Raw genomic sequence first — 25,588 nt, forward strand, 5'->3', positions numbered from 1 at the left:
TATTCGTCAAATATGTTTATCAAGTAATTCCTCAAAAACATCGTTGTTTCTTCACTCTTCGGAATCTTATTTATCCGATGATTTTAGATAATTGTGTACACGGCAGCAAAAACCAACCATCGCCCTGTCTTAAATAAACGACAGGCACATACAGTTCCCAACACGAGGTTCAAAATAACTATATCTGATTCCTTCGACTAGCATAGTGAGCTTCATTAAAACAGTATGACTTACTTACCTCTAGCATTCGATAACCGTACTCTTAGGGAAGTATTTCACTTGTAGCTCTGATTATCTACATTTTTATATGTATGTCATTTATGCTTTTGGTACTATAACACTCATTCGTACTATCCATATAATTCGCATTATTGCTTTGATCATATTTTTCTATTATACCATATAAGGGGCATATTGTTAACTTCTGCCGAGTAATTGCCCTGTTTAGATGCTTCAATGGAACGGCCAGTTAGCTAGCGTATCTTTGTCCACATCCGTGGTATGTCTCTTTATTTTATTTACTTACTTACTTTATTAAACGGCACAGCTCCATGCACGAATGTTTTGCGTGTCTTACGTGCGGCACTCGAGGCATTCGACCATCAGTATTCGGTACCGTCAGCTCTCACCACAGAATAAACTTTCGGTTCTAACTTCAGTCACCATCTTGTGCGACTACCGTTTCCTAACAGAACCGAACGTGCCTATTTTGTCTCGGACCGGCAGACTGTATCGTGCCGTTTCTCTTGGCTCACCCTTTTATTTCTTTCCTTGCTGTTCATTTAGTTAAATCTAACAGTACTAGTGAGCATTTGCATTGGTTTGCCGGAAACACTAGCTGGGTTTTTTGTAAGAACTTATTTAATGGTACAAAAAGTTCACACTTCTGCACAACATTCACCGTAGTAGTGAAATGTAATTATTATTATGTATTAAAATAGTTCTAGTCAAAGGTTTTGCATAGATAAATTCAAGAATTTCTTTGTGTCTAAGGCCAATTCGTAAAGGTATGCACTTCTTCATCAGCGTCGAGCCATCGTTTACCTCGAAAATACCCTGTATTCGATAGCCGTGAAAAATACATCTGAATACTGTCTGGTGAAGATTGGGTCAAGTATATTTGCTATACATGCGTAAAAATGTTCAATACAGTCGCAACTTATATATGGCGCTATAACTTACTGAAATAGGTAAGTGGCTAACAATGTTTTCGATGACTTTACGAATCTTGTCTACAAACGTTATCATTTTCCATGATGGCTCGTGCTGTTTAGAAAAAGACGCACCTAAGTTTCGTTTGCGGTAAAAAACGTGTACTTAGAGGCGAAGTTGACCGAAGTATAATCGATTAGACAAAAGTTGTTGACGTTAGAAAAATTACGCTTATTTTGAGTTGATCTCGGAAGAACTCGTACAATTTTATATACTATACGCGATTGTTCATTTTCGAGAGTTCGTCGATTTACTGTATGAATACGGAAAAGTAACGTTTAAATACAAGAGTTCCTGTGCAATAAAAGGAGATACATTATTCGGTCATCAATGATCAAGAGGGACATAGAGACACCGTAGGGATATCTAATTATCCTTTGCACATCCCTTTTAAGAGAAAAACTGGTTAAAATGCTCCGAGAAGCGATAGTTAGTGAAGGTCAGATCACGCAAAAGGCAAGAACCCAGTGTTGGCGAAGCAAATTCGCAAACGTCCGTTAGCAGAAGTGAGCCAACCCCCTCGCCCCCCCTGAGCATGAACTATTTTAAAAAGCACCGTTTTGTTAATAAACTTCACTCAAATGCTTGGCATATATGTGAAACAGTCTCAGCTATAAGTTAGCTACTTGTTCCTCGCCTGCATAGCTTAAGTCAGGCAGAATTCTTGATGTTCAAAAAAAAGTTACAGCGGCAATCAATCTAACTAAGAAGAACGGGGCAGTGGAAATATTCAACATTGGATTTTTTGTTTTATTGGTTCTTATAATTCCATGTTATCAATATTTAATTAATTATTTATAATAATTACATACGGAGAGAAATGTCGAGTTTTTAGCTACAGAGGGATGTCGACACAGGGCATGTCCGTCTCGTCTAATGTTCATTATATATTTTTTGCTTTTGCCATTTTTCTTTTACCCTACCGCTGCAGTTGAAAGTCGTCGTTTGAGTTTGACACGTGGCAAAGGCTGCAGGCTTCCTCCGGCGGGGCTTTCGACCCTGTTCTATTTTTTGTTATTTGTTTACTTTTCCGCTCGATCGTGTGACCATTTTTTCGTGTCAGATAAGAAGTACCCATCAAATGTTTATTAAATAATTCTAAAGTGGTTCGATGCATTTCATCGAAATGCTTCATTGACTTAAATGAAGCTCTCGATGAAAGTTGCCGCACGGAGGAAATCGCTCAAGTCTGCAACGGCAGGTAAACGCTCGGTCCGTAAGTTTAGCTTCCTGCTCGCGGCCTATTCAATCATTCATGTCCGTTTTTCTCATATCTATCTGCTCATGTTTGCGGTTTGTTTCGGTTCGAGCACTACTTTTCGGCTCGCTTTCACTTCTCTTGACAAGCAAGAAACCGATGTGGGACCCTAGCCCACCAACGCGGATCGATGAAAGCCAACGGACATTGGCTTACTAGATGCTGTTGGCCGATATTCACTCAATGTGACCTTGTTTGCGTTAAGGCTCGAAAGCGGGCCGAAACTAGGTACCGCCGAGAAGTCGTAGACGAGACTCTTAGCTAAGCACATCTGGCGTGGACAATCTCTTCCTCGTCATGTTTGCACGTGTGTCACTAGTTTTCTAGCTTTACAAATGTATCCACTTGTTTTTCGTCTTTCTCGCTATGTTTCGTTGCACGGGATTTGTTCACAATCTACGCAATGTATAGTGGTTTTCTATAATCGCATTGTTGTTCCTTTTATTTTTTGATGTTCGATCATGCACGCTCAAGGTCCACCTTGCGAAGGTCCACCGATTACACTGAAGACACCTAGACGTCATTACTACAACGTAAGGATCATGAAACTATCTTAATATAGTAACGGTGGACCAATGCAAGAGCGCACCTCATGGTGGCGAATCTTTATCAAGTTAAGAAAAAGGTCAGTTTCTGGTTATCCAGACTGCTGCGAGTCATAATACGAGCAAAAATAATCATCTGTCATGTACGTGCCGTACACTTCGCTTATCAATTCTTCATTCAATGTTCAGTAGTAAATCTAGGTGCTGCTGCTAGTCTGGACGATTAGGCTGAATGGTGGTGTATATAGGAAAATTAAATAAATTACGGGAAAATGATTTGACGTTTTTTTAATTGGCTGATTGGGTTACGATTGATCGCACCACGACGACAGCAAAGACCATAGAAAAAATAGGACGTGTTCTATGTTACGTGTTACGACCAAGGCAAAATCCACTAGTTCTGCCAGTACTGCTCGACATACGTTCCTTCTTCTTAAAGTATTATTATTAATCTCAATATGTTTGTTATAGGAGTTGCCATTAATGCTTGAAGGCGATGGGGCAGCAAGGGCGGCAGAAGGCAAGCGTGAATGAAACATATAACAGCTACTACTGATATATAGAGAACTAGGAAGTATGAAAAATAGATCGACCAAAAAACAGCCGTTGGGCAGTCGATCTGACTCATTGTTGTTGTGAATAGTAGAGGTCGCGAGCTCCTCGACAGTACCATACGTTCCGAGGTATGGGGGCGTAGGAAGATAAATGCTTTGTCTCCTCAGGCCAACTCGAGTCTTATTGAGTTCACTAGTGGAGGCCTAAGCAAGGGGAAAAACGACTCTAGATGCATTTTTAGACTGCACCTCCGGACCGCGGAACTAAGCACTGTTGGCTGGACGCGAAGGTTTCTCTATGAATTGATGAAGATGACCATGGATTCAAACGAAAAGTAGGCTCTCTACATAATGCTGATAGAATATCTTGGGGTAGCTTGACGTTTCCGACTCGATCGAATGTTTATTTTTAATTTTCGAAAGAAATCAGAATAGTTCGCAAAACCAGGCTCACAACAGGTTATTGTTATCGGCTAATGTCTAAAGAAGCCCACATTACGTTTGAACCGAAATAAATAACTACAGGATGTGGGATTTGTAACTGAGTTGATTGATTAATTGAGTTGATGGTTGATCGATCGGTGGTTCTATTGAGCTCGTGTGCGCCTGCTTGAGTTTGTTTAGTGTTTTTAGAGTGCTTGCTCGATAACAGTGCTGCCTGGAGTGCCACAAGCACTGGTCCACTTTTGGAGCACTTAGCGGGTAATTTCTCCTCTTCAGCATTTGTAGCGAGCGCATTTGGCCGTCTTTTCGTTGAGAGCGCCAAATTTGAATACACCCATTTTGTTCGTCATCCACTGCGGAGCGACTTTCTCGAACAGACTGGGGGGCAAGACAGAAAAAGAAAAATCGAATACAGAAAGCGGCTCATGTTAGTCTTGTGGAGGGCATAGAAAATCAGGCTTCTTGACAAAAATTAGATATTTATCAAGCGAACGTTTGCATGGCTGAATCAGCAACAGTTCCACAATATTTGCAGGTCGGATACTTACGCGAGAAGAGCGGCCTTTCCACGAACGGTGGATACGGAGTCGCCGATCTCACACACGATACGGTTCATACAATCATCGCTTTCGACAGCAGCGCGATAGATCTTAAAGTATTTCTCCAGACGTTCGGCATATTCAGCTACGCCATTGGCCCTACAATGTACAAGGAATCGAATCACAAATATTTAATTTGCTTGTGTCTTTGACAGGAACTCAGTCGACAAATTTCAGACATTCGGATTAATTTATTTGTCTTTTATCTGTTATATATTAATTTATACAGGTATCATATAATGAAAGTTCCAGTAAAATGCTCGTGTTGATTCAGCGGATCTCTATGATGCTATCTATAGCAAAAACGATTGACAAAGTGGAGAACAATGTGTTATTAGACTTACTTGGATGGCTCAATGAGATCAGCGGAACGTTTAGTTTTTTTCTTGCCACCGAGGTTGGTCACCGAGGGCAGGAGAAAAGCGAGGGCACCAAGTCCGACGAGGGGCATAATGACGGAGCCTAGACCGTAGAAGCGGCTCTTCGAATCAGCGCTAGCGGGGGCGTATGATGTCTGGAAGTTTGATGCTGCAGGGTAGGGTCCCTGCCCACCATAACTAGACTGCCCTTGGTAAGCAGTGGGAGCAGGAGCGTTTGCGTACTGCGTGTTCACCTGCGACGCGGCTCCAACCAGTGACGGGCTGTATTGGCCGTATCCTTGCTGACCCTGGTGGGCGTGATGGGCAGCAGCGGCAGCTGCGTAAGCCTGCTGCAGCTGACTCTGGTAGGCCGCTGAGCCTGGGTACGAGGAGCTGCCGTCTGAACCGTCAAAGGCCGATGAATGCTGAGGAGAGTGGCCGTGCGATGAGCCTTCGGCTGCGTAGCTCGGGTAAGATGAAGCCGCCGATGTTTGGTAGGGATCGGCCGGCGATGATTCTGACTTACCAGCACCATGTTGACCACCAGCAGGATAATAGTAGTAATAGAGGTTGCTGTTGGAAGCTGAAGTCTGGTAGTCGTTCGGTGAACTAAAAAAAGGCAATTGGATAGTATACATTTCAGCTGAGGGAATGAAATATCGGTGCTGAAGCCTAACATAAAAAACATATATATATATATATATATATACGACTGAAACTCTGTAGTTGGCTGTTTGTTTGTTTAATTCAGGCCCATAAGGTAGTCGAATTAAGTACATTTTTGGCGGAGTTTCACCGTGAAAAATTAATTCGCCTGATATATAGCCGACCATATAATTACTTTTTACCGTAAAGGGTTACACTTCTCCTTTGTCCATATGGTGTTGTGTTAATTTGGAGGAAATGATACTTTTCGGCAATTTGCTTCATAACCATTAACATTTTATGAAGAGCTTAAATTGGACAGCTACTTTTTAAACTTTCTAAACTGGGCTTCAAGTTAAACTTTGCGAACGATTATCTACATTTTTACGGTTCAGTCGTCGAGTGATGAGTTTTGCCGAAAGGGTTTATAATTGATTACATATAAGCAGAAATTTTTGCGTTTTTTCCGAGAGGCAGTTTCTTTTTTTATAGGATGTGTGATGTTAATTTGTTTCTATTACAGATAGGTTGATAATATGTAAACCATTTTGGCATATATGGTTCAGGTTTTTCTACATGACGAAAACTTTTTTCGGGTGGCTGGATTTATTGAAACGGGAAAACAGGATGCATACGTTAAGGATTACGTGCCACACGAATCAAATAGTGGAAAAGACTGATCAGAAAACTGCAGTGTGACAGCAAGACTGCCATAATATGTTATCAGGAGGATGAGACATGTTGAGCAGGGTAACTGAAGCGGGTCCGTTGTAAGTGGGACGAAAGCCACTTTCGAGCGATCGTTTCGAACGATATTTCAAGTAGATTTCTACAAACAGATAGTACAAAATATTATCGCAAAAAAATTCTGACAGAAACCACAAAGCATCGAGAAGCGTTATTTTTATATACTGCAGTACATATATTTACTCCTAAGGAGAAGTATTTTGGCGTGTAAAAAGCGACCAAAAACTCAATGTGGCAACTGTGACACCGCTAATACACATCTAAGTTTTAAGGTCAAAACATGAACGGTGAAAACATCATGTTGTGTCTTAGGGCTTGATATTCTAAAACTTTTTTCAGTTCTACGAAGTTGTTAAATCCGCTATCCGCGTGAAGTACCTGCCGACGATTAAATGACCAACCGTTACCCATTTTATGATCTAAAATTATATAAAACAGGACATTCCAACTATCCAAAACGAATATTTCAGCAATATTAAGTGTCCTTTAATAGCTCTATATGTACAATCGTCTAGTTAACATCCTGTCACTTCCTATATATAAATTAGCAAAGTACTATATAGTTTGTTTTGTTGTAACAGCTATACCGCACGGTGAGTGTGGGCGTGATAACAGCAGACGGTAATAACGACCATTTGCGTGTGCATTGTGACTCAACTGTGGTTCTGAGCAAAACTGTTGAACTCGCAGATCCAGCCTGCCCCACCGCATTCGTTTCTCTTAGAAGCGTTTATGGTAGAGGAGATCAGACCACTCAGCATCGATATTATATGCTGGCTTCAACCCTAGCACGCAGCAAGGACATGCATATCTAACTGACACAGACGAAAGCCGCATCATTCAGCCATTACTTCTAGTTGCTTTCGCCGTTCGATATATATGCCTAGATCGAACAGTGAAACGCTTGAGTGCTGAGAACCACCGGTCTGATTGCCATGACGGTGTTTCCGATTGGAGCCTAACCAATAACCAGCAGGAGCGGGCCGAGAATTACGCATCAAACCAACAAGATTCGAAGTGAAAAAGGTCGTTCGGTGGCTGCCAGCGACGTTAAAAAGGAGAAGCACACGGCAGTGACAACCATAGCAATTTAAAGGAGAATAACCTGTACCTGCTGCTATTAATTTAATCGTCAGCCTAAGACTACTCCGGCTGCGAGCAATGTTATATCTATACCAAGCTGTTTCTCACAATTTCATCTTTCCAGTCAACCACGGATCGGACGCCGATAGACATGTTAGTGTCGGTAAATGGAAACACCTACGTCAGATCTCGATAAACATACCAATTCGAAAAATGAGCAAGTGCAAGTAAGGCAGTATGAAGACAGAAGGTCGTAAAATCTATTAGACTACTGTTAGAAGCTTCTTCTACCAATCTAGTCTTCCTTTGTCATTACTGCTAACGAGAACTGCTGCGTTTTCCTGGTCGGGCCGATGAGACACGCAGCACCCAATTACCAATTCACATTCAATGTATCTCGACCAACAAATTCGCCGAACGACTATGGGTGGAATGGCTTTTACACGCTGACGTGTATGTACAGCGCGCTTACGGCTCATACGTTGTTTTTCAAACGGCCATGCAAGCAAAAAAAATTCATCCATTACTAAAATACTTATCTATACATGCAGTCGAAACAATCAACGCAAAAGAACCACACGGGTACAAATTTTTTGTGGTGGCAAAAATCAGGCCGCTAAATGGCTTTCCAACCAAAAATCAACCTCCACTGTCTTTATTGCCGAGGAAAAACTTCCTCGAATCCTCCCCAGACCAATGTTTTTGACGTGACCGAGATGTGAAAGCCCAGTCGAAGCAACGATAACTATAGCTACAAGGTATAACTAACATTTTTTTTACGAGTACACTGATACGCGCGTTGATTTTTTGAGTTGAATATTGTTCCGTTCGTCCACAAAGTACACGTCAGATATTCGGCATAAATTTTGGCCTAGAAAGGTTATATTCGGATATAACGATTACTAGAAAACAGGACTTGAAATCAATCAAGCTTGTGTTAGGTAGCTATTAATGTTGTCGTTGTCGCCCAACTCTCAGACAGCTAAATTTGTAATCATATAAATACATGAAACAAATGTTTGAAATATATGTGACGAAATCCGGATTTAAGATTAAAGGCGAACGCAATTTGTTTAGCGCAGAAGTTCAGCTTTCTCTTTGATCCGGTGTTCAAGTCCAGTATCAGACGCAACGCTTCAGACGTTTTTTTCAGTTGTTGAAACAGCCTTATCGTCGCACAGTACTATACAGATTATCATGAAGCGGAACAAAGAGCGCGGTTTCAGAGTATATATATATAAAGATTGCAGCTTGCTAGAAGCTCATCCGATGCAGAGTCACTCAATGAAACCTTATTTTTGGTCACTATTACAAAAAACAGAACTACTGTCACTACCATGGCCAAGCTGCTAGAAGAAATTACCTTCTTTTAGGCTATATTTAGTAGGCTTTATAGTAGGCTTTTAGGCTTGATAGTATTAAATGATCTACAAACGTCTGCTACAGTTCCTACTACGTGTCCCCGCTGATACGCGTCTTAGTTTATCAGGTACACTCTGAACACATATGTAGTTTCACCACACGTGGAATAAATCGTTTCTATCTCTGACTGCTGTCAGCACTCCACTAATTTCATTCCTGCTCGATTTCTTCACCATTGTCATTTCGCTCTGCATCCTTGCCTGAACCTAATTAGGTATTACTGACGAAGTAATACCAAAGCTTGCGTTTTTCTAAATCAGCCAGCTTTTCTGTTTAGACTTCAATACGTCATAGGCTTGCAGTTAATCTGATCAACGCGACCGCTACTTCCGCTCCTCCACTCCAGCTTACAGCTGTGTTGTACTGTTTCTACCGGCGATTCCTTGTTGAAAAGCAGGATGAGATAAAGACCTAGCCATACGAGATAGCAAGCGGAGAGAACCTGGGCACCGATCAGACTCAGCGTCGCCGCTGGTATTTAATTCTGCTTCCGTTGCCTCTACTGCTGCTCCTGCTCGTGTTTCGTCCTCTTGGAATCTACTATATTCCTCGGTCGTCCCTTTACTGTCGGATGATTCAGTTCAATTTGCCTCTGTCCATTATTCCCGCAACGACCTGAGCGCCTGACTGGTCACCCAGTAGTTTCTCGCTCCCTGACCGATCTTTATTTTCTGTTGGTGTCATCGCCTTCATTTTCGCCGTCTGTCAAAGTGACCCAGATATGTTAATAGACGTTGGTGATGGCAATGATGCGAGGAGCGCCGCAAGCAATGAAGGATCGAGCGAAGTCGAGGACTATTGCGATGATAGCTGCTACAGTCTAGACAGGACCAATTTTTCGATGACGACGAAACGAAAGAACAAGCCGATGTTGTTGGCCGATCCGCGTCGTGAGTGGCTGACGCCGCAAAAAAGTATTTTTCAAGTTATTCTGCGAAATCTGGGTGGCTGACTGCACGAACGCCCGCCCGCCCGCCTGCCCGTCTAGTTAAACAATCTGTCTACCGAAACATGACGAGGAAGAGACAGCAAGACGTACGTATAGTAGTGGTACGAACGGCCGACACAGCCATTCTGTGTCGTTGTGTCAGGCAGCTAGCAAGAATGTCTTAGGTGTCGAAAGCAATACATACACCGAATACGTATAGATCGATTTTAAGCTTTACTTTTACGCATACTCATAGCAGGCACACTAGTTGGCCTCGAATTTGGCATTGTGCAGGAAGTGACGGTTCAATGAATAATCGTGCAATGCAGTTGGGACACAATTACAATCTACCACCGCATTAGACCAATTTCAACAGGCCACATTTGCTGTCTGGCCTAAAATACGATACTTAACGTGTAACTGTATCCAGCGCATCACTCTACTGCGTTTATTTTCAGCTTGTTAAAAGTCGACCCGGGGGCCGTGGTTTTGCGCTGTTGATTTTGCCGCAGTCTTACGCTGATACGACACCACTTGGGAACGTTTTGCGAAAGCAATTAAGATGCCGTTCCCAGCCCATGTCTCACAGTCACTGACACAGCACTGGTGGTAGCAGCAATAGATTGCAGTCGACTGGTGATATCTACAATATTTTTCAAACAAGGCGGTCGAGAGGGATCAGAAAAGGGCGTCTCGTACAGAGCGATTGACAGGTTGATAAGACAAGCGCACGAAGCCGTTTCGCGCTGACCACGGCCTAAAGTTTGCCAAGGGCGGCAGCGGCCACAGGACCATCCGCCGTAGAATCGTTAGCAGTAGACGTCCGATTTGGAACCCGTTGCTGTTGCTGCTCTGGCGACAACAAGCGCTGCCTACACATGAACGTATATTTTCATTCTTCGATAATGACAAAACTGGAGAGAAGTGGCTCCCTCTCTACTGCTATTAATGCAATGTTGATAAGGAAATGTTGGTGCGGCCACAGCTTCCGCTGCCCGTGGCGTTGGTAATCCCGTAGCAATGGACGCCGTTCAACCGTCCTCGGAACGTTTTCTCTTCGGCGCGCGCTTTCGTCTTCGTCTCATTGTTCTCGTAGTGAAAGGTGCGCGCTATCGTCGCTACCGTATTCGGTTTGTGGTATTAGTTATTCTAGTTCCATTGGCTCTTGGCCTTCTTCGGTTTCAACGAGACAGAGAGACAGAAGCTGCGGCCGACGCCGAGCCCGCTGCGGCAACAACGAACGTGTTTCAACAAGCATATTTCGTGAGTTGGTTACTCAGCCGGCGGCTCATTATGGCCCCGTCGTTTGACGCATCGAGCCAGTGGTTGCCGTATGGGCTCGCTTGCCGTCAGACTCGTCACGTATCGATATTTTGATCTGTCATAAATGGAAGTATCGTCATCTTTTTTTCCGCTTTTCTTATCTGTGTTGTTGCCTAACGTGATAAGCAAAGTAGTCTATCATCGTCCATAATCAACAACTCAACGATCACTAACCCATTCGGGTAATAGAAACAGAGCAAAAAAAAAAATGTTCCCAAAAAAAAACTATATCAAATTAGAAATCGGGATCATTTCAGCGGCTTGACGACAGGGAATCGTCCGCCTGTCACATACATTCACAGTATGTTATACGCTACAAATCAGTATGTGACGTTTAAGCTTCAACGATGGCAATTGTCAATATTCGTATCGGCTTCTGGGGCCGTTTTCCACTTTTGCTGGCGGGGGAACTATTGCATTCGAGGCAATTTTTTATCACACTTTCCTTTTGCACCCTGCAAATCAGGGATTTCATGAGTACAGCGGGTCCATACAAACAGTAGCGATAAACGATGCGTGAACTACAATTACAGCGCAAGAGATAATCAATTGACTGGGGTTATAATTATATAACCGTCTACACGTATCTAGTCGTATTCGCATGAAACCCAGTGAATTATGTATCTTTCTGAATTATTTTTGATTGGACATAAATAGGCGACAACTCCGTAAATAAGGAAACCTGTTCTTCGAATAAATGGGGAAGACCTTTCGCCAACCGATATGATTCATGAGCGTATACGGTAGCATTAACGTGATCCGGAAGCAACAATATCGCTCCGTACGGTCTCGCTACTATGAATAGACAAACGATTACGGTAAGCGAGAAAATACTTCACTATAAACAGTCACCACATGACGCAATACGTAAACCCTACGAAAATCGATTTGGCGATTTGGCCGAGCAATTTCTGTCTCTCCGCAGAGCTTTACTAATTGTTTACCCGTGTCACTATTAAGAAATTTTCATAGAAATGATGATGATGGATAATTGTCGTCTCATACTTGAATTTCCTGTCGCTGCAATAGCTGTTACTCTGTTTGAGCAGTATGCTACGGCCGTCACGAACAAATCTGTGAATAGACGGAAAGGACTTACCGCAAAAACCGAAATAATAACTGGAAAACTTGCAGCAGTGATAGAAATAACAGTAAGGGAGTAACACTTCTTACTAACTGTCATCTATCGAATGATTCATTCCATTGATGGAGCATTCAAGCTATATCGCGTCTGCCCGTTCTAGATAAACGCGACTGCCGCAGTTGTCACTGGGGGATGATTCTCTGGACCTCGCTATAGCTGTTGCGCACGCACATCACAGTTGTTAGTACATCGACGGTGGTTGCCGCCGTTAAAGATGATGGCACCCCGCTTTCTTTTATTTTTCTGGGTCGAAAGAAATTCGCTAGGTCGCTATTAGTGGCAGCACCGACGCACCGGTGCTGCAAATAAGCTGGGTGGAAATTTTGTAGGTGAAGGGAAAAACACGTGAAGAAAGTTGGCAACGAAGCTACTGTTACGCCGGTAGTAGCCACTACGGCAGTCTTCAGAAGTGGAGACGATGTTGAGTAGCGATCAAATATTTCAAAATAAAAGAGACTTTAAAATGAAGAAACACGGCCTACTACTAAAAATAAAGATTGCATAGGGAACCCCTTCTAGATGTATCAGGATACTAGTGAGTCTAGCTGCGTCTCCCGTTTACTCGTCTACGGGACTTATGCCGAAAGTAGCTTGGCATTTAAGCTCTCGATGTTTGAGTGGGAAACGCCAGCGCCCCCGTTGCCATCGTCACAACCATCAGCATACCCCGTTAGTGTCGGTTGCCGTTGATGCTTGGTTCCACCAGGCAACGGCTCGCCTCGAAACGTGCGGCTTTACCTACATTTGCTATAGATGGCTACATCTAGATTGTTATGGTGCACACAATTACTGCCAACTGCACGACGCTTACGGAGCGTCTCGTTGACCCATGGATTCATCGCATATAGACACTAACATAGCAGGCGCTACTGACAATCCGAATAGAGCATAGTCACACAGAGTGTACCCTTGCACCCCAAACGTCGTTAAACCCCTAGGATAGGCGGTAAAAGACAGAAGTAAATCGAAAACGAAAATAAAAACAATAAAAAATGAGAATCGTTAGAGTTTTTTGACCGGATATCGAAATTTTGCTGCTGATAGGGCACCGCGTCCCGATGGCGGTCGTGGGTGGACTGGTGTTAGCAGCGGTGGCTCGGTAAAGGCCCACCAGAAGTCAGCAGACCCCCCAACGGTCCACATTTAACCGCTACCAGATAACAAGAAACTTTCACTCGCAAAGAGAAAGGCAAAACGGCGAGAAAATGCTGTACGAATAAAAAAACGAAAAAAAATAGACACAATGCGAAAGGGAAAGAGGTCGAGAAGGGCCCGAAAGCCACAGACGCCCGCTCGACCATTGCCAAATAGCAGCGAGACGGAAGTTCTTCCGTCACTACCTGCGCCGTCTCAGTTGAAATTAGCGTTTCGACTACGTAATGATGGCTGGCTACCACGTATTCTATAGCTAGCTCGTTAATAGCCAAATGTCTTATTACGTATATCAACTGTGATTGCTTTATCGGCCATTTAAGTAGTGGTTATGGTTTAGCGATGATAGCAATCGATGGCTAACAATCCTGCCAACGACGCCGGAAAGTCTGTCTATGATAGATAGCTAAGGGCAATCTTTATGTTTCGAGCTTTACGTCCGGTATGTCCGTTATTCATTATATCAAACGGCTGACTCCCAACACGAAATAAAGTCTGTCTATACCTGGGTTCGAACCTAGAGCATAATGTGCCCCAAAGATTGGCAGACAAACATGTTACCCCGTAAGCTATCACGAGGGAACAGTACGTTGTGGTCTAGGTTCAAACCCGGACATGGAGAGACTTTGTTTCGCGCTGGGAGCCAGCCGTCTGACGGAATGTCTAATGGCGATACCGAACGTAAAACTCTAAACATAGAGATAGCTTGGGGTAGCGTTATAATAATATTCCTATGATAACCAATTAATGCAGGCCGTTCGAGTAGTTTCACAATAATTCGGCCTAAGAAACGCCAGGCATGGGCTAGATTCGCCCATTTCAGCGTCATCAGCATCATGAGACTCATCCTTTACAGCTTCTCGATCGACGCGCGAATGTTCTGCTAATCCCAATATTGACAAGCACAAGCTAGACACCAGCTGAGTGTACATCGCTTGAGCAAGAGTGAACTTGTTTAGGACATCCGCGCATGTAAATAAATACTTAGTTCACGCAGAAAAACGAGTCCTGTATAACTTGTCCGTGCAGAATGTAGAATCAATCGATGATCTATCTGCACGACCAGCCAATATGATGAATGCAAAAGTCACTCGATGGCGTTTGTCTAATGGTCCGTCCTTTACCTCCAAGTGATGAAGTTGCTAATCTGCTTGAATATGTTCCTGAATCTAGATTTTTCCAATACGAACATCATGTCGCATCTCGTTCCGGTGCAAATCAGCGTTGTGCTTCTTTCTTAGTCGTCCACTGCCTCCGTCAGCGCCATCCCCTCTACCGCCATCGTCGATTACTGACTGTATAGTCAATCACCGTAGAGGGTAGGCTAGAATGGCGGGAATGGACGAGAACCGTTCGCCGGTAGCCTGCCGAGGATGGCACAGTTATCGCAGCGTCTACGTCCGTTTTGAAAGTACATGCCCGTAATTAAAACGCGCCGACCCGGGATGGTGCAGACACAAGGAAAGCAAGTAAATAGCGGGGCAGGCAAATGGAACGAGAAGCTCTGTCGAGCCACTAACGGGTAGCTGCTTGACAAGCAAGCAACGAGCTCTGAAAGAAGGCAAACAACCCATAATACTGACGTCGTTGACCGTGGCGTAACGCGGGGTACCTGCTGGTTCCACTGCTGAGAGAAGACTGTCGCTACTGCGATATGGCTACGGTACGACGACAAGATATGGGCGGACTAATGTCGCCTCTCCGAACAAGCGATACATTACAGACACAAATCGAAGATTCGTGGAAGAATGAGTCTTGCTGAAGACGCGCAGGGAGAGCCCAAATACTAAAGAGGCGAACCTGCAGCGCAAAACGGAAGGAAGCGTGTGGAAGAACAAGCGGCAACGGTGGCTAAGTTCATTCCCCGGACGACGGGATGATATCCATCGCGATTCATCGAAAGGTCGAAGAGCCGAAAGATAGGAGGTTGGCTAACGAAGACCAGCTAGATTCGTCACCGATGGCAGTGACCGTACAGGAGGCCGTTAGTAGGATCGTCGCGGCCGTGGATAACCCGTTACTTTCTGGCCCTGCAACGTAATAGCCGACATGGTCCAGCCGTGTTGGCTACACGTCAACTGAAAGAAACAGCGGCACTTCCTTTGAAGACCCAAGGCGACAGGGATATAGTAACAAGGAGGCTGGCTAGACAGAACGTTTCATGATGGCGATGTTATGTTACGTGCAAAAGCAACAGGAAAACTGGCTGCGTAATGTACTGAAGTTCGGACGAGGACAGCTATGCTACTACGACAATCAAGCGGCGACTGCGAATCAACACAGACAGGCGAACGCAATTGGACGAGGTCACGAATCCGCACCCAAGAGAACTACACGGTCGACAGTATGAAGTGAGGTAAGGAAAAGCGATAGAATGAATGGATTTCTTCGATAGGAAAAGTGGCAAGGCGATCGGTGATTTCGGAAATGGGTTCTGCTACAGCAGCTTCACTGTGACAGCGTGGTACGTGTAGCATCTTGCTCATCCGCTTTGTTCTTGACAGTGTTAAAATCGATGCCCAGATTTCTGTTTTCTCTCTCCCTGAGATATTTTGTAGTTGACCATTATTCTTTGCCCATGTTGACACCGATGCGGGCATTCAATTCTTAAGGGGTACACGAAGCAGGGAAGATCAACGAAAGCTCGATGAAGCGAAATCGCTTCACTGGATAACTTCTCCATGTTAAAGATGTTCTTATTATTCAACGATTATTCGCAAGCTATCATGAAAAAATTGATGCTGTCGAGACTTCCCTCACGGACCTCGGTCTCACAATCCAACCCAGCGTTGGTCTGTAATCGCGAACCGCTTGTCAAACCGGATAAAACCAGGGATGACTGACGAACACCTTATGAGCTCCTCCGCCGTTAAGGCTCAGCCTAGCGAGCGGATTGTCCAAGCCGCCGTTAGACAGTTGCTTGCTTGCTTTTCGCGTTCATTAATAACACCGATGCTGACAGTAAGAAAAAACACAACACGAGAATGTCGAGGTGGTTGACCCGTGGGGGGCCGCTCCAAGCCTTCAGGGGCCGCTCCAAGCCTTCAGGGGCCGAACCGAGTTGTGCCATCCGAGTGGGTTGGTACCTGGCAGGAAAGGAATAGCCGTGGGTCGAGGTGCCCCTCGTAACACGCAGTTAGAGGCGCCTCCGGGATTAGCTAGCAGTCGCTGGCGACTGGACGTCGGTTAACTCAAATGTACCGACGATCCGATGCTTGCTGTCAGCAATGGACAGAAGACGCAGTGAAAACAGTAAAAGCAAAGCATGAGTTCTTAGTCAACGAATCGGATTTGGCAAAAAGCCAATATCCAAGCTTATCGCGTGATAACTATAAATGGTTTCGATAACGCAGAAGCCCTAATCTAAACAAACGGCAGTGGGCAGTAAGTAAGCCAGGCTCTAAAACCGAACCTTGGGAAGATATCTATCAGGTTTTGCAAGCACATTTTTGATTACGTTTTTGACATTGTAGCTTTAACGATCCGACGAGCTCTTCACGAAGAAGGGGGTCGCTTAACAAAGTAAGACAATCGTACACTGATTACATCCGACTCACACTGTCGTACGACACCGGTTGAACAGTGACATAAATGCCATATTAGTTAGCAATTACTGATTAGACGGCTACTAGTGGAAAAACAAATAAAAAAAAATAACGACTTTCTAGTAACGTATTGACGGTAGCTACGATTAAATCAGTGTTATTTCTATGCGCTAACATCCTCAGTGTCGAAAACGTTCTATATAGATTAACCTCTACGTGATTCTGCACATGAAATAACCCGGCGCACGAGTCAGAAGGGTTCGCACTCGGACTGTAGAAACGTGCATTTCGTATATTAAGCTCTTTGCAGGCTACATAACATTTCGATCATGAACACCAATATTGCTGCTTATACACCCCAGAAATAAACAGCAACTCGCTAAGAAATCACAGCAATAGATACCAATCATGTAACTCTAAATGTTATCGACTACTCACGGGCTCTGGGAATGGACAACATTGTTTTGCTGCTGCGACGACAGACTCGAAATACTCGGTGAATAGACGGGTTGCTGCTGCGAGGCAGAGGTCGCGAAGTCTGCAACGGTATCTCCACGTTTGTTGGCTACCTGTGAAGGTCCCGAGGAGCTGGCACCGGCGTTGGGGCTCGAAGCGGAGCCCCCGGTCGATGACGATCCTTGCGATGATACCGCCTGACCGGAAGCTGTCGATGAGGCTGCGGCAGCCGCCGAAGCAACCGCTAGCAAGCAGCACACGAGCACCTTCATCCTCAGCAGCAGTAGGCGACGATCTGCAATCAACAGGACAAGGAGAACGTACAACAAAAACCGGCAACGCATCGATGAGCGCTGAGCTTCGACAGAGAATAATGATAATACACATGTCGGTGACTACTTCAACAAGCGGCACCTAACAGGAAATATCTCAGTAGAGTGACTGATCTCGATCGTGGTTCACGGGGCGGCACTTGAGTCACTCTAACTGAGCTAATCAAAGTGCCCCTTTCAGAGGAACGCCTAAAAGCTGATGTTGAAATAGCAGATCTTTGATATGCGGTGTTAAGCCAATATTCGTCAAATAACGATTCTTATTGCGGTGGGCACATACACGCTGGGCTTATATCTAGCTGTACAGGTCCTCGCGGATTTCGAGGTCGCCGGAAGGTGGCAAAGAGCACGAGTACCTGTCACCAAAGGCAATCTATCTCTACTATAGCGCCACACCTTGATGGAAATTGCAACGACGTGTCTCTCCGGTTTCTCCGTCTGTCCTCCTATCCTTGAGCGTTGTACGGCAACAAGAACGACTATCGACCGGTAGCAGTCTACGCTACTATTGATGTGAATGCTTCGTGGCCGAGGGCCGCTTTGGTTGTGAGCCCGAATGAGCGCCCAGTTGAGCCGCGAAGATACGCGAGATACGGACTCACAGACAGACAGACACATCAGCCAAAGAACCGGCGAAAGAACGAACGCCCGGAGCACCAAAAACGCCAAAAAGCTGTCGCCGCCGCTGCTGCTGCTACCATCACCGCTGCTACTGAGCCGTACCGTGCTGCCGTGTGTCGCGGTGACTTCAGATGCTCCTCCCAGACTCCTTTCTCTCTCTCCCTCCTGTACCAATGCTCCAAGCCGAGTAGGGCTGCGCGCTGCGGCCCACTGCTGACGCCGGGTTCTACCAAGCGCTTCTTCACATAAGTCAGTAACCCAGTCAGTCAGCCGGCCGGCCGGCCAGACTCATCGCAGTTGTCGACACGAAACGCTGCCGGGATCTAGCTGCCGCAGCGTTGGCATCGACTAGCATTGCTACTACGACTAGCATTACTGCTATCGAATGATGTGGGTCAGTTTAGGAAAGGGCCAAGTCGAAATCAAGACTCGACAGATTTTACCGTCACCGAGCCAGCCGAACTCTTTGAGGGAACGCGGGGGGGGGGGGGGGGGGGGAAAAAAATGATACAAACGAGTGCTAGTATGTTGTTTCCGTCCAAAAGTATACGAAGAGACAACAATGACAAGAAACGGAGAGAGATATAGAGAAAGGAGGGGTAAGAGGGACTGTACAAAGACGCAAAGATCATGGATCTACCCCAATGGAGACTACTGAAGTGCTCATACGCTTTCAATTTTTTTCAAATCTTAGGGAGCGAATAAGAGAGAAAGAGAGCAAGAAACAGGGAGAGAGAGAGAGAGAGAGAGAGGGGGCGAGAAAGAAAGCATAACGAGAGAACATGATAACTGAGTGAAATTGAGTACTGTTCTCAAGTGTTTCGGGTCCTACATCGCTCTGGACAGTGGGCCTCAGCACAAAATGAAACGTGCCCACGCCGAGTTTCGAATATGGACCTTCTCCCTTTGCGCCCTTTAGTAAACACATACATTACCACTTCGCCAACTGGGGAAGCATTGTCCTTAAATATTAATTGTTATTTAGCCATGTAAATTGCACATCTAGGTAAGGCGCGAGTGATTCGATAATCTATAGAACATTTTTGAAATCAAATATATTGTAGACCCGATGCGAGTTATAAGCTATACTACAAGTGACATGTAAGTGAAAAGTCTGTCTTGATCGGTCGAGTGTAGATATTCTACTCTCAAACGCTAAAATTAGGCAGGTACTAGTCAAATATAATGACACGCAATTTTCAATAAAAAAAAAGGTGTTGTACAGGTGTTCTTAAGTACACAGAAAAAAATTCAACACAAAGCATTTTCCGCACTATAGTAGGGTTTTTAGGAAAAAAGGTAGATGCGACAAGTCCACGCGATATAGCTGGTCGGCGTGTCGCCGGTGGGGCCACCGTAAATTGCCCCTACAGCAAGCGACTGATTCAGTCCAATTAGCAAAGAGCTCAGGGCTTTGACGGGCTACTCGGAAAAAAACGATCGAGTCCATGACCTAACGCATGGTCCATTGGGCGACGAGAACCGAAAGTGAACTGCTACTACTGAGTTAATCAAGTTGTTGTTATTACCACTATTACTTTTCAAAAGGAAAGAGACGTGTGCACACAGGATGTCTCAGAAAATGACGTACAAGACCGTTAAACTGCTTCACTGTGTAACTTATTCCTTGGTGATCGTTGCGTATACGTAGACAAACTTACCTAACTGCCGACGCCTCAGTGCTGTCGTTGGAGTTATTTAGTTTGTGACAAGCTGTTAAGTAGATGATCGTGTCGCTGCTGGAAGTCGAAATTACTATGGCTAACTTTGCTTGTTGCCGCTCGCGTCGTAAAGTTCACTAGCGGTTTAGGCGAGTTCGCCGGCACCAGCACTCCTTCACTGGGTCGAACGTGAAAAACTATTGATGATAAGCACTCAGATGAACGACGATGGGTTCCGCTGATTGGGTGTGCAACCGAAATAAGCACATGCGCCAAAAGTAATGAAATGAGTCGACGTTGACTCGTCGCCGCCGCCGCCGCCTGTGAAGATGTCGCACACAGTACCCCAACCCGTTCTCATTCCGTCGACGACGAACGCCTGCCGCCGGAGCAAGCAGGAAGCAAACCCTTTCTGGAAGAGGTTACGCTTCCCGCCGTAGCAGATGGCCACACCGAACGGGTGAACGGTAGAAGGAGAAGCGAAAAAGAAGTCCGTGCGACAACCCACAGGCCTGCGATGCACATATAGCGCTTGTTTGCTCGTTCAACTGGCCGCTTCGCGTTCCCTGGAAAGAGACAAAACCGTATCACCGTCGTCATGGTCAGCGTTTCAGCGATCAGGATCTTCGGCAAAAGCAACAGTAGTAGCGATAACGAAAGCACCATGACCAACAAAATCAGGATCAGGCTACGCCACTCTCATCTTGTCTAGTGGTCATTGCGCGTTCATGCCGAAATAGCACGTCAGTGCAGCCACGTTTGTCGGGTCGACTCGCGCCAAAGGCCTTGACACTGTCTAGTGGCGGCCACCAACGACAGCGATAGCAGTAAATGACTACGTAGCTAGAAAACATAACATGATGCGCACGTGGCACGAGACTCGGTCGGGCTCGAGACTAAAACCCAGCGGGAACGTAACGATGTATATATAGTGAGCCAAAAGCAATTGGACTTTCTATTTGACACTTATTAAAGTAGCAAAAAGTGCACAAGTTATTCCAATGAAAAGCTGATTTAGCTGTGCAACCGACTTGTAAATGAGATACCTAACGCTTTGCCTATATTCCTAAAATACTATGTTATAGTAGCATAGCGTTTATATATATCTGAAATGCAATGTCTGCAATAATAACTAATATATGGAATATTCTAAACGCGAATCGGATGAGCAAGAAATACGCTGGAGGAGTTTCAGGTGACTCAGTCGATGTTGGACACGTCCCTGCTTTCGTTTTTGCTTTCTTCACGTTAATTAAAGCTTCAATTAATCTGGTAAGAAAAACCGCGACTTCTGACGATAAGACCCAAACTTCAATTATATATTCGTCAGTATTCTAAGAAGATTCATGTATAACGCACATGCACGCCACTGGATCAAGCCGAGCCGATGGTGATTCAGCGACGACCAATCCCGTTGGTGCTATTCCTTAACATGATCGAATATCGATGGGTATGCATGTTTTCATGAGACAGTTACGGTGTCCCTACGGCTCAACGCTGGTCGCCTATTCTCTGTTGTAGCGCATCGCAGACGTAGTAGTTACTCGCGCATAGCACGCCAAACGGAGCATCTTCAGCAGCGGCTTACAACCTGCACCAGCGTCCGTGTGCACTTACAACGTTTAATTCACAACTGGCGCAAAAGTGCTTAAGGCATGTATACAAATGATCCTTGAGACGGCGCGCCGCCACCGTTCCGATTATCGAGGAACGACTGGTCCTAGATGGAACGGTCCGGTTCTTTGGCTAGACTAGCGCCGATCGTTACTCCATGCTCTATCGTGCGTATGCAAGGATGGTGCGGCAGACAGCGCGACTACATGCTGTCCCACGGGAAAAAAGCACCAGGCATTCATGTTGCCTTGGTGCCATTCTTGCTGTCGTCGCATCTACCGTGCGTGAACTAAAAGAAAAAAAAACACTTCGTTTCGTCCCGCGGGGTATCTCAAAAATGAAGTACGATCACCGCACGGACACACGACGATGTTCGATGGACAGGGGGTCGCAATTTGTCGATGTTGATATGTGCCCATATCGGTATTCGAGCGTACGTGTATACGACTAATTGCTAAGCACTACGGCTGTTACAAGGAGGTCCGTATGAAGGTTCACGCTTGATCAAAGAATGAAATAGGAAGGCGTGCAGTTGTAAGGCACTTTCGTTTTTCGACAAGGAGCTGGCTGTTAATACTCAGAGCTATGGTATCATATAAAAGATGCATTGAATGCAACACTAACATTTTTATAACACTTCGTTGGCCATCTGCTACAGGATATCTACCGTAAGATATCTTCTAGCATTACAGTTGTATCTGCAGTATATCGTCTGAACGGCAAAGCATAACCGTATGATTCTTGCGGTGTCGTTACCGCCACGTAAGCTCCGAAAGTCCACAATGCATCAATTTATCATCCATTTATACGTTAGAGACGCACGTTAAGTGATCAAGGGTTGGTTTAGCCTATTGGCGCATTTCGATAGCCAAATACCCAACCAGGTCTTCGTTCAGTCAATATAGACTGAAGTATGCAGTGTCCCTTAAAACGTTGTGTTAATTCCATATTGTTTCAGCTTGTGTCTGCTCGCAGCAGCGTCCCTCTAAACCTATTATTAATCAATACCGAGTAAATGTAACCAGAAAAACCTTTGGACATAACTTCGAATACAAGTTCTCTATGGCCAGGCCTATTTTTGTCAGAGTCAAATAGGATCTGAGAGGGCAAGAAGAAACGTGCTTTGTCACAATGATGCACTAAAAAAGAACTAACTGGCAAAAAAAGAATCATTATCGCTATTTCGCCAGATCGATTGTCCCTCAGCCTCACTACCATTCTATCACGGAGGGTGTTTACCCTGCACCTCAACCGAACTAGCTAATCACTAAGACAAAAAACTACAATTTATTGAAGAGCACAGTACCTGCAATCGCTTCGTGAAAAGGGCGAGACATGATGCGTGAATACGTATGCCAGTAAACATCTAGGCGTTTCTAATAACAAGATCAGTTAGTTCATTGAATAAAACCGACCGAACAAACCGACAACGATGCGTTTCATTTAAACGTTTCTAAGGTCGAAGGTAAGAATGTCCTGTCTATAAGGCTCTCCACAGGGACTGTTTCGACGTTCTAATTGTCACCTGAAATTTCTCAATATTATTTATGAAGTAAAAGAATGTATAAATGCATGAAACTATTATTTTGATTAAATGCCTAATCTGATTAAATGTAATCTAGGAACTTTCAATCCTCGGAAGATGCGGAGTCAAAACTTCCAGCAACTTACCAATGTTGTGCCTAATATCTAGCAATATAAGTAACGCTTTTGAAATCGATAGATATTAGCATAACTTTTTTCACAGTGCTTCAGTTCTTAGCGTTAAGGTACCGAGGTGCACAGGTGTGAACGATAAATCAATATCTTGCCATTATGCAGAGGGTTAAATATGCTAGTTGAGCTAAGATTTGAAGTTGGGTTATATAGATAGTTTTTTAGTTTAATGAGCTCATTCGACCAATTAACTTACCTCACATTATCACATCAGCTTGTGGAAATGAACGCGTGTATGTGTAACAGAGAGTCAGTCGAAGTCTGCACTAAAAGTTGCTCCGAAGCATCTTCGTTTCGTCAATGCAGAGCGAAATTCAGAAAAGTTTAACCCTTAATTGACTTAAAAATTTTGTCTCGGCACATTAAAGGAGAATGCGACAAAGATATATAGCGGCTTTTTTTTTGATAATAGAAGAATACTCTTCTTCTGTTTCATTGTAAAATAAATTATGGAAGACGTGCTTGGCTGGGTCTAAATTGGGTTCAAGTGAACCGAATGAATATAAATCTAACCCTTTGATTCTCGAGTTCAGCGACAGTCCGAGAATACTCCTAGAGTTCAAGAATGAATTAAGTAATTATACGATTTGCTCTCTACATAAATTCAATGCGCTCAATTAAGTCTGTCAGAAAATTTATGACAGAAAACGTTTTTCACGTTCATGATTAAGTATGTATCTATTAACACAATGAATATTTTTCGCTAACTTTCACTCCACAGCCGAAGTGATGTCATAGCAGCACTGATTTTAGTAAGCTCGCTGATATAATTCTTCTGTAGTTCTTTTTGAAGTGTCTACTGGATAACCTGATCCGTTTGTCTGGGCCAGTTCCTGCAGGTATTATTTTACATTGGTTACTGCAACGAAAAGCCCAACATAGGCGCGATTATGTAGTGTGACTTTTCCTAGATTTCAGCTTAACGTTTATTATTCTAACAGATACATATATATATATATATATATATATATATATATATACTCAGATAAATCGCTTTTATTTCGAAAAGGAAACCTAAAATTCGCGCATATGATCCACATGCTTGACGTTAAAACTCCAAACGTAATTATCAGCCACCGTATGATCACAATACACCGGAAGTGTGAGCATAATCCGCGAACAAACAATGTACGTAAAAAAAATAGCATCAGTCGGTACCCACAAGCGTGTCCATTTTCGATACAGATTTGTTACTGTCGATGGCGTTTTTTCGTGGATAACAAAATCAGCTAGCTAGAACCAGCAAGCCGTCGGTGCCGTCCTCTAATGGTCAACCAGTGTTTTATTGTCGACGTATCTATGAGACAGTGACTGAACGCATACACCTCATGAGTTCATTAAGTAAACTATAAAATAGTGATCGTCTACATAATCGAAACCTATAGCGGCTGCAAGATCGCAAGACTGTGCCATGACGATGGCTTAACGTGCCGATGCGATCAAATCTAACGAATCTAGCGAAAAACTAGTCGTCGTATGCGGCCTATCCGTGGCCTGGCCTATGGTGTATAGCGCGATCGGAACGTGCAGGAAAGCATTAATGATCACAAAAAAATCGAATACGCAATAGAAAAAATGTGTATCAGTTATATAAATATCATTCAACTAACTTCAACTGTCCGCAGTAATTGTAAGTTTTTCTGTTCCGAGTGAACCAGATCGACGTTCGTCCCGCACATGACTAAGCATGTTTTCAACATAACTTGTAGAATGGCTAGAGATAGTTATCCGGTCGTATTATATGTTACTATTACAGAAAAGACCACCAAAGGCCTTGCTGCGTCTACCTGCCTGACAAGATTATGATTTTGTTTCTGTGGGCAAACGATCGCCACAAACAATCCACTAGTGGCTGTCGGAAAAATAGAAAAAAAAAAGACGAGCTTCGTTTAGCTCAACGTTAAGCCAAGCCTTAAAGATTAGAAAGCTGAAGACGTTGAAGTTTTCTTGTCTCGAGGCCCAATGTAAGATCAGATGATCTTGACCGAACTTGTTCATCAGGGCTTCAGGACTCAGAGTGTAAGTAGCTTTATATCGCTAAAGAAAAACTAGCCAGAGTCACGGCGAGTGCGTAATCAGTAGACCGGATGAGTTTCTGATTCTACACGCTGCTCGCTATGTAACACCGCTAACAACACAGCCGCACTTTTTAACGATAGCGACGTTCTAGAGCTGTTTTCGTAGTCAGAGAAAATATTACGTCCACGAGAAATAACAATAGTTTCGTC

General features: G+C 44.2%; 1 protein-coding gene across 3 annotated transcripts; it reads right to left on the bottom strand.

Annotated features, from left to right (window-relative positions):
- Positions 1-1,939: 1,939 nt before the first annotated feature.
- LOC111245116 (uncharacterized) lies at positions 1,940-20,464 on the bottom strand. 3 transcript variants are annotated; one of them, XM_022793003.2, is made up of 5 exons: positions 20,031-20,464; positions 17,399-17,711; positions 4,957-5,580; positions 4,562-4,711; positions 1,940-4,391 (listed from the first exon to the last, which is right to left on the bottom strand). In XM_022793003.2, exons 2-5 carry the CDS (start codon positions 17,686-17,688, stop codon positions 4,286-4,288), a joined length of 1,170 nt encoding a protein of 389 aa, XP_022648738.1. In that variant the 5' UTR covers positions 17,689-17,711; positions 20,031-20,464; the 3' UTR covers positions 1,940-4,285. The 3 variants fall into 3 exon arrangements, with proteins under 3 accessions (XP_022648738.1, XP_022648739.1, XP_022648737.1); XM_022793004.2 differs by lacking the exon at positions 20,031-20,464 and adding an exon at positions 18,029-18,495; XM_022793002.2 differs by lacking the exon at positions 20,031-20,464 and adding an exon at positions 18,145-18,489.
- Between the last annotated feature and the right edge of the window lie 5,124 nt (positions 20,465-25,588).

This window comes from Varroa destructor, unplaced genomic scaffold (genome assembly GCF_002443255.2).
Source record: "Varroa destructor unplaced genomic scaffold, Vdes_3.0 BEIS01000002.1, whole genome shotgun sequence".
Classification (NCBI taxonomy): domain Eukaryota; kingdom Metazoa; phylum Arthropoda; class Arachnida; order Mesostigmata; family Varroidae; genus Varroa; species Varroa destructor.

Coding starts and splice junctions, on each gene's coding strand:
- LOC111245116 (XM_022793003.2), bottom strand. CDS start 17,688: ATGAAGGTGCTCGTGTGCTGCTTGCTAGCGGTTGCTTCGGCGGCTGCC. Junction 5,581..17,398: donor GTTGTCCATTCCCAGAGCCC/GTGAGTAGTCGA, acceptor GCCTTTTTTTAG/TTCACCGAACGACTACCAGA. Junction 4,712..4,956: donor GATCTCATTGAGCCATCCAA/GTAAGTCTAATA, acceptor TGTACATTGTAG/GGCCAATGGCGTAGCTGAAT.